Raw genomic sequence first — 16,639 nt, 5'->3', positions numbered from 1 at the left:
TGTGTGTGTGTGTGTGTGTGTGTGTGTGTGTGTGTGTGTATGTGTGTGTGTGTGTAATAACTTTTTGATTTATGTCCCCACTTCCCTCCACAGATCTTGGAGACATCTGAGGTTTCATGGAAACTTTCCAACATTCCAGACTACTGCCATGAAATGAAGTTGTGAGTCACAGCCTCTGGGACTAAGGTACTGTCAACAATATGCAACCCCAGGAGGGCCAATCACACTAGCCTTTGCTCTAAGCAGAAGCCCAGAATGAGTCTGGCCTAAAATCAGAGAGAGCACTAGAGAAAGCTGCCTTTGTTCATGGAAAGAGGAAAGGAGAAAAGGATTTCCAACAGATTGCAGCAAACTTTCCACCACTCTAAAGCGCCTACCTTCCTTATTGACCAAGCCATCCCATCGAGCAACTCCCATTCTAGCCTTCTGCCAGAAGCACAGTGTGTGGATCCTGGTGAAAAAATCAAGACAAACGCTCAGAAAATTAGACCTGGAACAGTGATATTATCCAAATGGCCAAGTAGGAGAACCATGTCGGAAAGCCAGCCTGGCCCTCCTGTGATCCCTTCCCGCAGGCCTGGATTCCGGGTATGCTACATCTGTGGCCGAGAATTCGGGTCCCAATCACTTGCCATTCATGAGCCCCAGTGCTTGGAGAAGTGGCGTATTGAAAACAGCAAGTTGCCCAAGCACCTGAGGAGGCGAGAACCCACCAAGCCACCGCTGGTCGGCAGTAGTGCATCCCATAGTCACCAGGCAGCAAATGAGGCAGCCTTTCAGAGCACCCAGGCTCAGCTGATGCCCTGTGAATCCTGTGGCCGCACGTTCTTGCCAGATCGACTCCTTGTTCACCAGAGAAGCTGCAAGCCCCAAGGTAAGGGGCCCGGAGCACCAAACCCCAACAGTCCCAATCTCCATACTGGCCTCAAGAAAGTTTCTAGTGGTATCCCAGGCCGGCCAAGGACTCTCATCTGCTACATTTGTGGTAGGGAATTTGGCACCCTGTCCCTTCCTATTCATGAGCCCAAATGCCTGGAAAAGTGGAAAGTAGAAAACGATCGGCTCCCTAAGGAGCTCCGCCGACCCCTGCCACAGAAGCCTCAGCCCCTTCCAACTGGACAGACCGGCCAAGAGAGGTCCAGTCAAGGTCAGCTCATGCCCTGCCCAAATTGTAGCCGGACCTTTGCGCCCGATCGCCTTCTGGTACACCAGAGGGGTTGTAAAGCTCAACCTAAGGAACAGAAAGTTCAGAATTTGACCTTAGGAAGCAAAGCTGGCCTAACTGCAGCCACTGATTCCAGGCAGCAGAGGAACATGGCAGCACCTGGTGTGACTGATAAGGTAATTCATGCTATCTAGGATGCATTCGGTGGACCTGGGGGTACATTCTGCCTACAGGGAATGAGCAAAACTGTTCCAAAATCAGCCATCTACCCCTTAGGATGATTTATTTCAATGCCTTATTTTTGCTTCAGTGACTATTCAAGTTGACCCCCTGGGGCTACATCTCTCTTAACAAAGCAGATAGAAGAACATCCTTGCCTGATGGGTTTGTATTCCTCTTCAATTCTGCTGCCTAAAAGAGAGATGGACTTCTTTCTTCCTGATTCCTCATACCATTTATTCCTGGGAGAGACTGTTGTTCGAAAATGACTCATTAATGCTGTGTCTACATTACAGAGATGTAGTTCCCATTCCAACAGCCAATATTTATTGCTGGTTTATTTTAGTCATCTACCTTAGGAATTCATTTTTGGCACTGTTGAGATACGCTGAGTTTATCTTACCAAAATAGAATCTGTGTCAAAAACCTCAAATGACTTTAGCAATTATTAAACACTGGAGCACTTGCCGAAACACACACTCTGCAAATACAACATCCTTCTAGCACTCACACGATTGTACGAAGTGGGGGATTAACTCCAGCATAGACACTGAAACAAATAGATGTTTGTTTATGTTTCTGGCAGGTGGGAGGTGCTCAGTCCATCACTGCTCTGCGCCTGTGTGGGGGCTGATCACAGGGCTCTGGCCCCTGACTTGGGTCATGCTAAATAAGTACGACTCCAGGCCAGGTGTTTTCAGCTTGTGTGGTGAAGAGTTATTGGGCTGTCACCTGAGGTCTCACTGTCAACCAGGATGAGGTAGGGATGCTAATGAGCGTGCTACCTGCAAGACAGAGTAATGTTCCATGCTGTTTATGCTGCTGTTGAGCCAGGCAGAGGATGACCTGTCCTGGGTCACACCTTACACAGTGTCTAGTCATGGGAAACAGGAGCTGGTAACTCTTTACTCCGTGGCTTGCTGCTTGAATACCAATATGCCAGACCCCTCCAACCCACCATGGCCTCTGGTCAGCAGTGGATCTTATAGTTTTCCAGCAGCTAATGAGTCTTTAAACTGTTTTAGAGAAGCAAAGATTACTCAAGATATTGTAAATGATTAAACCAAAGCAATGAGGAAAACATTCTTGATTTTTAATCCAATTTTCTTGCCTTTTAATTTTATCACTCTGGGGACTATCTAGCACTTAAGTTCCATGTTTAAAATGAAATGATTATGGAATTAATGGTCTAGAAGATTCCAAGATAATGACTGCGAGCCCAAGTGTCAGGCTGACAGGCTGGGCAAACTTTCCAATTAACACTGAAGAAAAGAAAAAAAAAATCCAGCTACTCTTTTTGCTGATGAAACTCCAGACTCTTTAAGTGTGGCACGGGCTTCAAGCTGGTCTTATAAACATGATCTGTTTTTCCCATCTTCTAGCTGTTGCTTTTCTTCCAAAATGTGTGGGGTCTGGAATCAGAGAGTAAAAGGATTTGTGTCTCAGGGCCACAAATCAGAAGCTCCCTTAGCACTCTACAATCCTGCTTCTTGACTGTCTGCATTTACCTCAGATGTTCCCATTACAGATCTAGAGATAGGGAGGAGTGTGGTCAGGATTCTTGTGCTTGTTGTTGTAACACATACTTTGTGCTCTGAGACTCGAGCCAACAGACTGAGCACGGCATGTACTCTCTCAGTCACACTGCTGAAAGAGGCTGGCTGGGTCCATGGTGTCACAAAAAGACACCTTCCTGACTCACCCAGTTGTCTGGAAGAGAATGTGTCAGAAGGAGAGGCCAGCGATGGCCCCTGAATGACTCATGCACTTAAATGAGAGTCAAGGGAGGCCATGTAGAGGACACGGTCAGATCAAAGAGCACCCAACTTTGCTCTCAGGTCTTAGCACTCGTGGGCCGTAAAAAACTGGTACACGCAACTGTCACGTGCATACTGGTCTGTTTGGGGACCACACAGGTGTCAACAGAGGGCATAAAAAGGTCATCCAACAAAGGCTTCCTTTAGTTGCTGTATTTAAAACAAGCTTGGGTTAATTGGAATGGAAAAAATTCCTAGTCTTCAGAAAGGCATAGATATTTGAAGCAATGAGTTTTATCCCTTCGCTAGAGAAGATATTTGCCATTCCTCAGTGCTTTCTGAAGAAAGCCTTTTCTTCATCGCGTACTTTTCATTTTAAGTTATGATTTGATCCTACTGAAGTTTTTCTTTTTTTGTACCATGGAAAATTTAGATAGTACAGTGAGTCACTTGTTTTCCTAAAGAGCATTGCCCTATACATTATTAGATTCCAGAATTGCATCTGCCTGTGACGGCTGACTTTTGGCTGACTGTGGTGTGTGTGCATTCCTTTCTACAGCTCAGATGTCTGCCTCACTTCTTTTCTTTCCAATTAGAGCAATTTTCCTCTAGAGTTCTTGATTTGACTTCAGATTAGAATCAGCTATCTTGCCTGGTGTTCTCAAGGGGCTCAACCTGAACTGAATTTAGGTGAGGGAAACATTTTCACGATCGATCATAATACTTGGAGAACAATTCACTCCAGTTAGGTGACAGTTGACTGTTTTGCTGGCAGGGTGTGTGGCCCTCCCTTTTTTCAAAATGTTCCTCCAACATAGATTGGCTCAGTTCCCTGTGACACACTTCCTCCTGTTATCCTTCGATCAAACCTAAACACAAATAAATGCTAATAGGACAAGCTCTCCTTCAGTATCCCAGTGGGCATTTTGTTTTCCCTAAGAAATATCGCTGTTGGCATTTTGCTTTGTACCCAAACCACTATCTAGGTTTGAATTGTCCTAATGACCATCTGAAATATATGAGCAAATATACTTTATAATCTTACAGAAAAGTTATAGAAGATACTAGCAGTATTTAAGAGGACTAGAACCCTGATGTGGATGTTATTTAAAAGGTGTGACTGTCCTGAGCTTTTTTTTTTTTTAGGTCTGGGGATGGAACCCAGGGGCATTTGACCTCTGAACTACACCCCACCCCACCCATTTTTTTATTCTTTTTATTTATTTATTTAATTTTATTTTGGTGGTACTGGGGGTGGAACCCAGAGGCTTTCTACCTCCAGGCTATACTCCCAGACCCATTTTATATTTTATTTGGAAACAGGGTCTCCAATAAGTTGCTGAGAGCCTCACTAAGTAGCTGAGGCTGGCTTTGAACCTGCGTGATCCTCCTGTCTCAGCCTCCCAAGCGCGGGGATTACAAGCATGCGCCACCACGCCCGGCCTCATTTTTTTATTCTTTATTTTGAAACAGGATCTCACTAAGTTACAGAGGGCCTCACTAAGTAGCTGAGGCTGTCCACGAACTGCGAGCCTCCAGTCTCAACCTCCCAAATGCTGGGATTACAAGCGAGCGCCACCACGCCCAGCTTTCCTGAGCTTTTTTCTCTCTTTATATGGTGCAGTAAGCAGCATCCCACTTCTGTTCTTTCCTCTAAAAGAAGAAAAGCCCAGATGAGCAATAGCCAATTTAGCAGGATTTAAAATTTGGTGCTAATTCCAAATAAAATTTTGATACATAATACATAAAACCATAGATTATTATTTTAACTTTTAAGGTTTCATTCATTTAATGAGATCCTTTGTTGTTTATTTAATAAGTGAATTCCTAAGCTATGCCGAGAAGTATAATAATAGAAGTCATTATTATACTCTTGATCTTAAGATAAATGAATCAATTTAATCTTGACCTTTTCCTAGAACCTGATGGTAATGATTCTTTAGTTTTAGATCTGTTTAGGCTAATTAGAACTCAAATTGACAGAGTTAAGTATAACTATAAACCAAAATGCAGCCTTTGTTGAATTAACCATTTATTAGGTAATGCTTGGAGCTTTTTACTTGGGATTTTTCTGGTAACATATGAAACACATTCCCTAAAAAATTCTGCTCTACATTGCAAGGTAGACCTTATGTTCCTTAAGGGACACTGTCTTTTCTACAAATGATTGTCTCACTCAGTGTATTTTTAAGCAACTCTTAGCATTCCCCAATGCTCAGGTTTGAACTAAAAGCTCCTTAGACACATCTCAAGCATCTGGTGCTGCCATCTGCTGTTTTAAAGTAATGTCTCTACATCAGCAAACATATTATTGCCTCTCTCCTCTTTGTTTTATCACCAAATATATTTGAGAAGGTGCTCTTATAATACAAACTCCAGTTAGTTAAGGTTATTGTTGCATATTTTAAAGTTATAAATGCCGCTTGCTGTTGTAGTATATCCTTCCTTAAAGGCAGGTCTTTCAGTGAAGGCTCACAGTCAGAAAGACTCAGAAGGGCCGTGTGGATATTCTTGCGTTTTCTGTTTGTATGTGAGCATGTGTCTCTATCAGGTAAGATGAATTTGGAGTTTACAGGGAGAAATGGGAAAAAGGGAACTAATTGTCACTGAATACCTTTAGAAGAAAACACCTGAGATAGGGTAATGAATAAGAAACAGAAACGTATTCCCCACAGTGTCGGAGGCTAGAAAGTGTAAGATCAGTCACCAGCAGGATGGGTTTCTGGGGAAGGCTGATCTCTACTTCTAAGATGGTGCTTTGTTGCTGCATACTTTAGAGGAGAGAATCTCTGAGTCCTTACATGACAAAAGGAGTGGAAAGGCAAGAGAGTGCTCCTTAAGCTTTGAGCTCTTTTATAGGCCACCTATTCCAATTATGAAGGCTAGGCCTCATAATTTTTTTTTTTTGTGGTACTGGGGTTCCTGGAAGCCCTTCTAACTCCGGGCTACACTCCCAGACCTATTTGTATATTTTTATTTGGAAACAGGGTCTCTTAAGCCAGCGCGGCTGGCTCCGAACCAGCGTGATCCTCCTGTCTCCGCCTCCCACATGTGGGGATTACAAGCATGTGCCACCACGCCCAGTTTAGGCCTCATAATTTAATCCCTCTCAAGGCCATACTTTTAATGCTCTGCACTGGGGATAAAGTATCAACATGAATTTTAGCAGGGACATCACTGTTCAAATCATAACCCTTTATGATTCGTGTTTTATATATATAAACATATATATATATATATATATATATATATACTCATTCTAATCTTTACAGTATTATTAAAAGATAAATATTTTTTTCTAATTTCCAGGTGAGAAGACTGAGGTTAAGCAGTTTGCCCTAGTTCACAAGGGGGTTCACAAGTATCAAGTCTGTCTAATTCTAAAGACTCACATCTGTTCGTGTCCCTTTGAAAGAATCATAGGAGTCATATCTAAGAGGATATGGCTGCCCTGCCTTGAGTTAAATAGGACGAAGAGAAGCTTGTTCATGCACCCATGTTTATCATTAAATATTGGCCTAAGTGCTAAAAAAACAAACATAAAAATATAAACACGGTTCTTGATCTCATGAAATTTTTCATCCTGTGGGGGGGAAAGGTACTAAATAAAAATTATTTACATATAATTTCCAACTGTGATATGATAGTGTGTTATGGTGGGAGGTCACCCTTCAGGATTTGGGTGAGAGGAAAATCCAGGAGGGAGACATTTAGCTGAGATCTGAAGGCTGTGAAAGCATTAGCCATGAGCACAGTTGTGGGGAAGAAAATGGCTATAAGGGAGATGTTCCAGCTAAGGGGGTCACTGGAACTAAAAAGTTCATGTGGCCTGTACCTAAACACAGAGGGGAAAGGCACTCGAGATGAGGCTGTAGGGGTGATTCTCTTCTTTCCAGCAGCTATTCACAGAGCAGTACACAGTCATCTGGCTGTTTCAGGAGTTGGTGAGAACTAATGGTGGCTTGGCCCAAGCTGATGGTGGCAGAGATGAAGACGAAATACAATGGACAGATCTTGGGGACCTATGGAAGTGGAGGGTGAGGAAGGAGGCCGAGGGTGACTTCCAGGTTTCCAGCTTGACGTGAGGATGGGTAGGCCCAGGAGTTAGAGTCAGTTGCTTCATGCAGACATATCAAATCCAAAATGCATGTGCGGCATTTAAGAAGTTGGGCTGCATAGATGAGACTGGAGCTCAGAAGACAGGGCTGGGCTGGGATGTCAATTCATGAATTATTAACATACACTGAAAGAATCACAATGAGAGCTGGGTCAGAAAAACAGACCCAGGGCTGAGCCCTGAAGGAGCTGTAGGATAAGTAACTGGAGACATGAGAGAAATATTCAGAAAGCATGCTGCTGTGGAAGCCAAGATCAGAGTAAATGTCAGGAATAAGGGTATGGACAACAGGTGGAATGCTGAGAGATTGAGTGGGGTGAGGTCCAAAAATTTGGCCAGATGGATGAAGTTGCTCACCTTGCAAAGAACAAGTGTGGTGGCACTACAGAGTGCCCAGGTGACTAAGATAGGATATGCTGTGAGAATTTGACTCCAAAGACTAGGAGAGAAATAGCAGGTAAGTTAGACATAGAGATAGTGGGTTTAGAGAAGTTCCTTAAACTATGAAAGCTTGAAGACTATATGGGAGTGATTAGGATAATGATCCGGTGGAAAACAGGAGTTTTAAAGAGCAGGAGAGATGATCAGGGAAAATGAAAAGCCTGGAGAGGGAACAGATGCCAGGAGAGGGGTCCTCAGTGTGTGGAAGGGGACCCCGATAGGAGAGGCACCTCTTTATTTTAGGAGAATGCTGAATGTAGAGAAATGCAACTCTGTAACTGAGAGTGGGAAAATGGAGTTTCAACCATTAGTTTATTTTTTATTTAATATGTTTATTGTTGTGTTATAATTATATATCATGAAAACATTCAGAGTGGTAGAAACACACATGCATTTCCCTCATATCCCACCCTGCTCCCTTCTCTTCCTCATGCATGTTATTAAGACTGGTATTGAGTCGGGCGTGGGGGCGCACGCTTGTAATCCCAGCTTTCAGGAGGCTGAGACCTGAGGATCGCGGTTCGCGGACAGCCTCAGCTACTTAGTGAGGCCCTCTGCAACTCAGTAAGACCCTGTTTCAAAATAAAGAATAAAAAATAGGGCAGGGGGTATAACTCGGAGGTCGAATGCCCCTGGGTTTCATCCCCAGACCTGAAAATAAATAAATAAATAAATAAATGACTGGTATTGATAATTTCAACTTGTATGCAGCATTATTTAAACTGTTTTCTTCATCAAGTCTGCCCCTGCCCCACCGCCCTCCTCTAATAACCCTCCATCATTCCACTGGCGTCTCTCCTCCTTTATCTGAAGTCTTTTTTATTTCCCAATTTCTCTCTAGCTTCCACATGTGAGAGAAAATGTACACCCTTCATTTTTCTAAGACTGGCTAATCTCACCTAGCATAAGATTCTCTAGTTCCATCTATTTTCTTGGAAAGGACATAATTTTGCTGTTCTTTGTGGCTAAGTAGTTTCTATTCTCTATTTTCTTGATGGACTACTAGGCAAGTTTATCAAGCCTCTCAGATGAGAAATAGAGAGTTATAATGTGTGAAAATTTGATAATTTAAAAAGCCTTCTTAGTTCTTTGTCTCTTCATGCATTGTATTGAATCCAGTTTCTAAAATCAAGGACACAGCTTCCAGGTCTGCCTCTATGATTTCTAAATCCAAGAACAACTTGGAACTCTTTAGAAGTGGTAGATAAGCATCTAGTGGGAACTTAGCTGAGATTCTTACCTTTTAACCAGTGGCCCTATTCACCTGCTCAGCCATGCTGACGTCATGGAAACCAGCTTTGACCTCACAAAGTGCCCCTTGATGATGTTGGCAGCTGGGCTACTAAAGTCCAACTCATGTGCCATTTCTCCATCTTTCCTTGGGGCCAACCATGCCCGCATACCAGGGCAACATTTTAGGATCCCGTGGCTCTCAGGCAAACAACGCCCAGCATTAAGGTAACTGGACCAGTTCGCTAATGTACTGTTGCTTCTTAAAGCCAACAGCGAAATCTCTGTGTACATACTATATGTGTGGAATAAGTATATGTGTTTGGGGTGGGGGGTTTCTACATTTTAAAATGTAGCCTCAGTTTATAATTATATATCAAGTATCAGAGGGTAGAGAGACAGTGATAGATATTACTGCTTCTCAGCCCAAAGCAAAAATAGGGGGGGGGTTACTTTGGGGATCTTATATGTGGCTTTCTGCTTCTCTAGAAAGAAAAAAGACCAATTCTAACTTCTGTGAAAGGGTAGAACGGTGGTGTGTGTGTGTGTGTGTGTGTGTGTGTGTGTGTGTGTGTGTTACTGGAAATTGAGTCCAGGGGCACTCTACCTCAGAGTTACACCCCAGCCATATTTTATCTTTTATTTTGAAACAAGGTTTTGCTGGGTTGCTGAGAGTTTCATTATATACTGAGGCTGACCTCCAACCTGTGATCTTCCTGTCTCAGCCTCCTAAATACTGAGATTATAGGTGTGTACTTCCAAAGCCGGCTCAGACCACATTTTATAAACCAAATTATTGAGGCCTCAAATTGATAAAAAAAACTACAACTTGGTCATAGTCTCAAAAAGTTAATCTATCTTAAGTGATTTCACCTGTTTTTAAAAGCCTATTTCTCCCTGTCACCTTCATCATCTTGCTCCCAGCTCCAGACACATATATTCACACTTCCTAATGATAGATTCTCAAATGTATCAACTCACTGCCTCCTTGTCAGGAAAAAAAAATTACTTACCACCTTTCCCAGTGCTTTAATCTCTTATTTTTATTCACTGATCCTCAATTATACTATTGGCTACTACTCTCCCCCATCTTTTAGCACACCCTCCCCCAATGACAATATGATATCACCCACTTCGGGAATCTACAAATGACTGAATAGATATACTTGGTTCTTAAAAACCCAGATTCTAATGTCAGCAACTAACATTTTCCCCCAAATTCTTAGAGCTCCGTCCAAGGCAGTACAATACAACTGAAAGGACTTGTTACTGATCCAGAGGTGACTACCCTGGGAAAAGAAATGCCCATGCTCGATGTGAGGCACAAGTTCTGTTTTATGAATAGAGAAAATTCTGCTCAGGACTTCACCTCCTGCTTGCCCTTCATCTAATATAAAGCTCCCTTTTCTTACATTATCTAGTCCTTGCATTTGCTTCTATCAGGTTGTCTTATAAATAAAGAAACTTCCTCCAAATTGATAAAGGGCCTAATAGATCCAGAAACTCAATAAATTTCCAACATTCCTGCTCTAGGCATCTTCTCTGATACTGTGATCCCATTCTTACAGTCCCCAAGAGGCATACTCACCCCAGGCGACATTTAAGTTGAGGCAGTGAAAACAAAAAGGTATCACTGGTCCCAGCTTAAAGATTCAGGAAAATGATGGCCTATGCATGGTGAGAAGCACCTTCTTTTTGTGGAAAGCATTACCTTGGTCTTTGTCCTAGAGATGTGACTTTTTTTTTTTTTTTTTTTTTTTTTTTGGTGGTACTGGCATTTCTGGAAACCTTTCTATCTCCAGGCTACACTCCCAGACCCATTATATACTTTTTTATTTGGAAACAGGGTCTCTTAAACCAGTGTGGCTGGCTTCGAACTTGTGCGATCCTCCTGTCTCCACCTCCCAAGCGTGGGGTTTACAATCGTGCGCCACCACGCCTGGCAAGAGATGGGACATTTTAGCATGTGAACTATAGACAACCAGGCACCCAAAATTACCCAACTTCTGTGTTCATGCCAGACAAGGCCTCTGATTCAGTTTATCCATCTATATACCTTGGACAAATTGAGTGGCCATCTCAGTTTGTGGGTTTTCCTGTCCCCATTGTTCCTTTATTGCTTCAATTACTTTGTGACCTAGACACCATTTGATGTCTAGGTCAGGGGTCAGACCTATTTCCCAAATGAGCAGATGAGTGCAGAAATCAAACACCAAAATCATCCTCTGTCCTTTTCCTTCAAAGAAAGTCATTTCTGGCAAGAAATTTAAATGATGTCCTCTAAGGTATCTGGGGTAAAAAAAAGTTTTATCTCAAATGTGAAAAGAAAAAAGTTTCAGCTGAGAAACTGTTCTTTTCACACTTACTTTTGGAATTAGTTCTTTGACCTGCATTTTTTAACCTTGTATTTTAGAGTAACAAGTAACTAAAATGTCAAATATATATTCAAAATAACAATGGTCCTTTTTATAATCAGGTATTTGAAGGTACTTTAATATTAATAGCATTTCCAAATGAACAGGCAAGTCTTATTGTTAAAAGGAGAAAAATAAAACTCTAAATCACAAGTAACAGACTCTCTTATAAGTTGGCTAATGGACAGACTGGATTGGAAAATTCCTTTATGTGGTATCCAGTGATTTCCAAAAACAATTTTAATTTCAAACAACGATCCTTCCAGATGTGACATTTGGGTAGAATTGTTTGAAAACACTAGAAGAAATGTGAAATACCTGTGGTTTCTAGACAATCAAATTCTACAATTGCTGAGGTTTGAGACTGCATATGCAGTTACTCCTATACATTAAAATCCTATTTGCATTTTGTCTGCATGTGGGACATGCCTGAGGGAATGGAAACTTCACTGCAACATTCATCTCAGCCAAGTTGGTTGAAATTGTGTTTTAAATGGATAGGGGCAAAATTCTGACTTTGGGAAATGAGTCTTTGGTGGTCTGGCCTCATATTCTAATCTCCTTTTCCTTCGAGCACTTTCTACACCTTCCCAAGCCCTGCCACCTCCACCCCTTGATATTGTTAGCAGGAGGGTAAGAGAATTTGATAAACTCCTTCAGAGGAAAACATGTCTTCTAGGACTATTTGCATTCTGAGAGAGAACAATGTGTAACCCAAAGGAATAAATGTTTGAGATGGTTGAGAGAGCATAAATAAGGTCTGTGCTGGTTTCACTCCAGGCCCATCTGATGGCTGACTCAGTAGACATGCCAGGCAGACCATGGTGGTTCACTGACCACTGAAGACCATAGCCCTCCATGTTTCTTAAAGCCGAAGCAAGCATCAGACAGATGGTTTAGATCATAGATGTGAAACAAAGTCATAGATCTTTGAGCAGGTTACTGAACTTTCCCAAACCTCAATTTTTGTACTGTTATAAGTCAAACTGAGAGAACACTTGTAAAGAACCTGGGATGGCACATTGCAGTGTGACATTTATTAAGTCCTCTTGCCCCCTCCCCGGTGGCACTGTGACAAAAGTAAAATAAGTCATCTTGTGTTTCAATTTCTTGGTTTGTGAAATGTGGGTACTGGGAACTGTTATGAAAATAAATGTGATAAAGCATTGAAGTGAATGCTGGGCAATTATTACTTCTATGTTACTTGGTCAGATGTTTTCAATATTGTAATATATATGCAGATTTATAAAAGGGATGTTTTAGTCTCTTTCTTTCACTGGAGAGGGGGGGGTCCCTCTCTTTTTTTCCCATGCAAACCTTTTGCATTCTTTGATATGCACTGTGCACTTAACCACAGACATCTCAATTATTTAGCCTAATGAAAGGGATCAGGAGTGTGAAAAATCTAAAACAGGAGCTAAGGCCCAAATTGCTAATGTTTAATTTTGTCAGGCAGAAAGAGGAACACGCACTGATGGAATGACACCCATTTACACAGCTGCACAATCACATAATTTCCTCAGACCTTGCAAGATGAGCCCTGTTTTTGACAGCCTGGGATCCAGCTGGGGAGTTGGAAAAGAAAAATTCCTCCAGAAGTAAATGACATGAATACTACCCATGAACTGTGTGGATATTGTCTCATCTTTCTCATCCCTAATGTAGGAGTTCTTCTTGCCTAAGGACAGGCTCCAAGCTTTCCCTCAAGTTCTGTTGCAATTGCAGCCATGCTTAAATTCAAAGAGGACCAGCAATCTTCAGCCTGACAATCTCTAATGAGTCCCTGAGCTCTTTTTGCTCTAAAATAGCTTCCTTCTTACCTGGCAAGTTGTTTTTTTAACTCCACAGTCAGACACTCAGTCCTTTGAATTAAATCACTGACTCTACAGATGATCCTATGTAAAAATGAATGCAAAGATTACCTAGATAGATTACAAGTGATTTTAAAGACATTGACATATTAAAATAATAGTTCATTTCTTAGAAATTAGATTAAGCACTTGTTGTTTGTGTTTTTAATGACTGACATTCTAGTTGGAGTTAGGTGAAACCTTAGGGTAGTTTTGATTTGCATTTCTCTGATTGTCAATGATGTTGAGCATGTTTTCAAGCATTTATTGGCCATTTGAATGTCTTCTTTTGTGAAGTGTCTATTTAGTTCACTTGCCTATTTTTTGTTTGGGTTATTTTCTTAGTGATGAGTTTCTTGAGTTCTCTGTATATTCTAGATATTAGTCCTCCCTAATATGTAGAAGCTAGAGAGAAAATGGTTCATAGGAGGAACTCTAAATGAAGAAGAAACTATAGATGAGCAAATAGTGACCCAACTGAGGAAGATGGGAAGGGGGAGATGGAAATTCCCTAATATACATGATGTACATTCACAAACATAACAAAGTCAATCACTAAGCCAAACATGAGAAGGAGGGAGGGGAAGGGAATGGGGTGGGAATTGGGGCAGAGTGAGCCACATAGAAAGCAATGGAAGAAGTCGAGCCTGTGGTTATCTGGAGAGCAAGTCCCACCTAAAAATATTGGCATGCATATGCCAGTAGTTCCAGTACCTGGGAGACTGAGACTGGAGGGTCGTAGGTTTACCATCAGCATGTGGTAACTTAGCAAGCCCTTGTTTAAAAAAATAGGGCTTGGGGTAAAGGACAGAAGTAGAATACCCATGGATTCAAGTTTCAATCTAAAGGTAAATTATATTCTTACATGTAAAACTTTTAAGAACACTAAGCTGGCTCAATAAGACATGAGTATCAGCTGAAATAGCTGCAGATTCATCAGTTACAATCAGATGCAGAAGATGGGCTCCCCGTAATTCAGATGGCATAACCATGGGACATTTGTGCTCAAAGAGCAAGGGCAGGAGCACATCTCCTGCCTCAGCACAGGTACCTCCCCTGGTGCCAACCACCAGCTGGATCAACTGTGTGAGTCTCCAAAACATCAGGCACTGCCTGTGAGTCAGACACCTGGGTGCTAAAGCTCCTGAGAATTGAAGGGTAACAAAAAGTTCATCCTAAAAACGTTTCTCATCTGGAAAATAGTTCTCAGAGATCATCTGAGCCCAGACATCTACAGTGTGCAGAAAGATTGCTTCCTACACTTGCATACCCCCTTTTCTCCCTCCTGTCCCCCACTCTTTGACTAATTTCAAGTGAAATGGGCTCCACAACGTGCCAAATTGAGGTCTGTCAGCCTGATATTCCCCAGAGGTAGAACTTAAAGAATAGTTCCTAACTAATGGTAGTGAGCTGAGTGTGATCCCTCCCACTGTTAGGGCCAGTTCTCCGCTTTCCCTGGCACCAGACACACTTCCTGAGCACCTGCATCAGGGCTGCAACCCAGGTCACCTGCTGAGCCAGCCCTCTCCTCCAGATGCACTTCCATTCCACAGGTCTCCCCTGCCTTTTCAGCAGTGTCTCTGGTTTATCTCTCCTCACGATGCAACTGCACTATCAATATTTAGAATCCCAATGTTTTAATAGCTCTTATAGAATTGCAAAATATGTTACTAAAACCAGATATTTACAGACTAGCTGAGCTGATTATCAGTCACACTCCATCTCAGACACAAAATACACATCAACAGATAAGGCTAGGTTTAGGCCCAGTTGGGAGATAGGGTGAGGATTGTCATGTCTATCCCACAGTCACCTCTTTTCTTAATTTCATACATTGTGACTTGTATTATTACAGATCAGTGATTACAACCATATGGTTGGAAAATGTCTTAAAGTAAGAGTGCCTTTTTCTAATTTGCTGAAGTTGTAGTCCAGGATAATGGGCTATTTCTTTAAGATGCTCTTTCAGCTCAGGGATCACTGAGTTCTGTTTGACTCTTGAGTTAATAAATAACCTCAGATGAGTTCAGAAAATGTGACTATTTTCATTCATGTATGTTAAAATATATCTCCCCCCCAAAATACTATTGAACTTTTTGCATTTTAAAAATATTCCCAAGTATCATATAAAACATGTTACTTAGGGAAGGAGCCAGGCATTTCATTTGCATGCAATTTAGTAATAAAATAAAATATCTTTTACATTTTGATATAGTTGCTTTGACACAGCCCCACTAATATGATCTTCTAAAAAAAAAAATCACCAGGTCAAGAGCTTCCATGAAAACAATTAACTTCAGCACACTACGGCCTCCCCATGTGTGAATGCAAGAGGCCTCCTTTATCTCCTGGTAGCAGATGGGTAGTCTGATAACTTTCTAGAGTCAAAGTTCTCAGCTCTCATTCTTCTTGTGTGGATTGACCCTACATAAGATAATTTTAGGATCGGGAGGACAAGGATGAAGTGAAGTACACTGTAAAGGAATGAACACTTTGATGCAAGGGACTGCTTCAGTATCCTTGAAATCAACTGAAGATAGTGACTGACTTTATGTGAGTGCACACACACACACACACACACACACACACACAAACACACACACGCCCATGTACACACAAATGTACTACTGAAACTTCAAGTTCTTAATACTGGAAGATGAGAAGCTAATCAGTTAGTTTCCAACAGAAAAGTTGACATGTATATGACACAAAGTGAGAATCCTATTTTTATGTTATTTATTTCTGACTACACAGTCCAGATCCTGACAATGTAGATTTGGACTTTTACTTGGTGAAATTTTATGTGAATGAATTTTTTAGTCAGGCTTTTTTTTCTTGAAAATGATTTTAATGTCCTGAGAAACTCAAAACACTTTCTATTTTCCTTAGGTCAGTTTTTCAGTGTGTGTGTGTGTGTGTGTGTGTGTGTGTGTGTGTGTGTTATGTTTTATTTTGTTGAATTGGAGAAGCTTTTGAGAAACAAATTAAAGAATGTAGAATTTATGCCATTTAATATATTTTCTAGTTTCTGCAAAGAGGACTCTAAAACACATTATTTGCCTTTGTAACTTCACTTGACAACGTGTACTGTTGACTGCCTTACACAAGCATAGAATTGCAAAACTACTCTGTTAAATGTCTGCACCAGTGGTTTTCAGTCAGATTTTTTTAAAAATAATTTACACTAATAAAGTACATATGTTAAACATGCATGATTCTATGAGTTTTTATGGTTTTCTACATCATAATAAAAAGAGCAATTTCATCATCTCTCAAAATGCCTTACAGTCCTTTGTTCCACCTTCTTCTTCAGCCTTTCTGAAGCCACTGATGTGACTGTTGACCACTACAGATTAGATTCAATTTGATATAAATTGATCATACAGTATGAACTTTGTGTGTTTGGCCTATTTCAGCATGACGGCTCAGAGTTTCATTCATGGTGT

At 41.3% G+C, this 16,639-nt stretch overlaps 1 protein-coding gene across 2 annotated transcripts in view; it reads left to right on the top strand.

Annotated features, from left to right (window-relative positions):
• Positions 1-306: 306 nt before the first annotated feature.
• Positions 307-16,639, top strand: part of LOC308264912 (zinc finger protein 474-like) — a gene marked incomplete at both ends in the record, with an annotated part of 38,871 nt that continues 22,538 nt past the window's right edge. The window contains 2 exons of one of the 2 annotated variants that reach the window (XM_080698498.1): positions 307-1,341; positions 15,049-15,087. In XM_080698498.1, coding sequence (XP_080554624.1) covers positions 307-1,341; positions 15,049-15,087 — 1,074 coding nt within the window. The remainder of the gene's footprint in view (positions 1,342-15,048; positions 15,088-16,639) is intronic. The other variant, XM_080698499.1, reaches the window with a different exon arrangement.

This window comes from Muscardinus avellanarius, assembly GCF_963383645.1.
Source record: "Muscardinus avellanarius genome assembly, chromosome: 7".
Classification (NCBI taxonomy): Eukaryota; Metazoa; Chordata; class Mammalia; order Rodentia; family Gliridae; genus Muscardinus; species Muscardinus avellanarius.
This window is presented reverse-complemented; position numbering and strand designations above follow the sequence as displayed.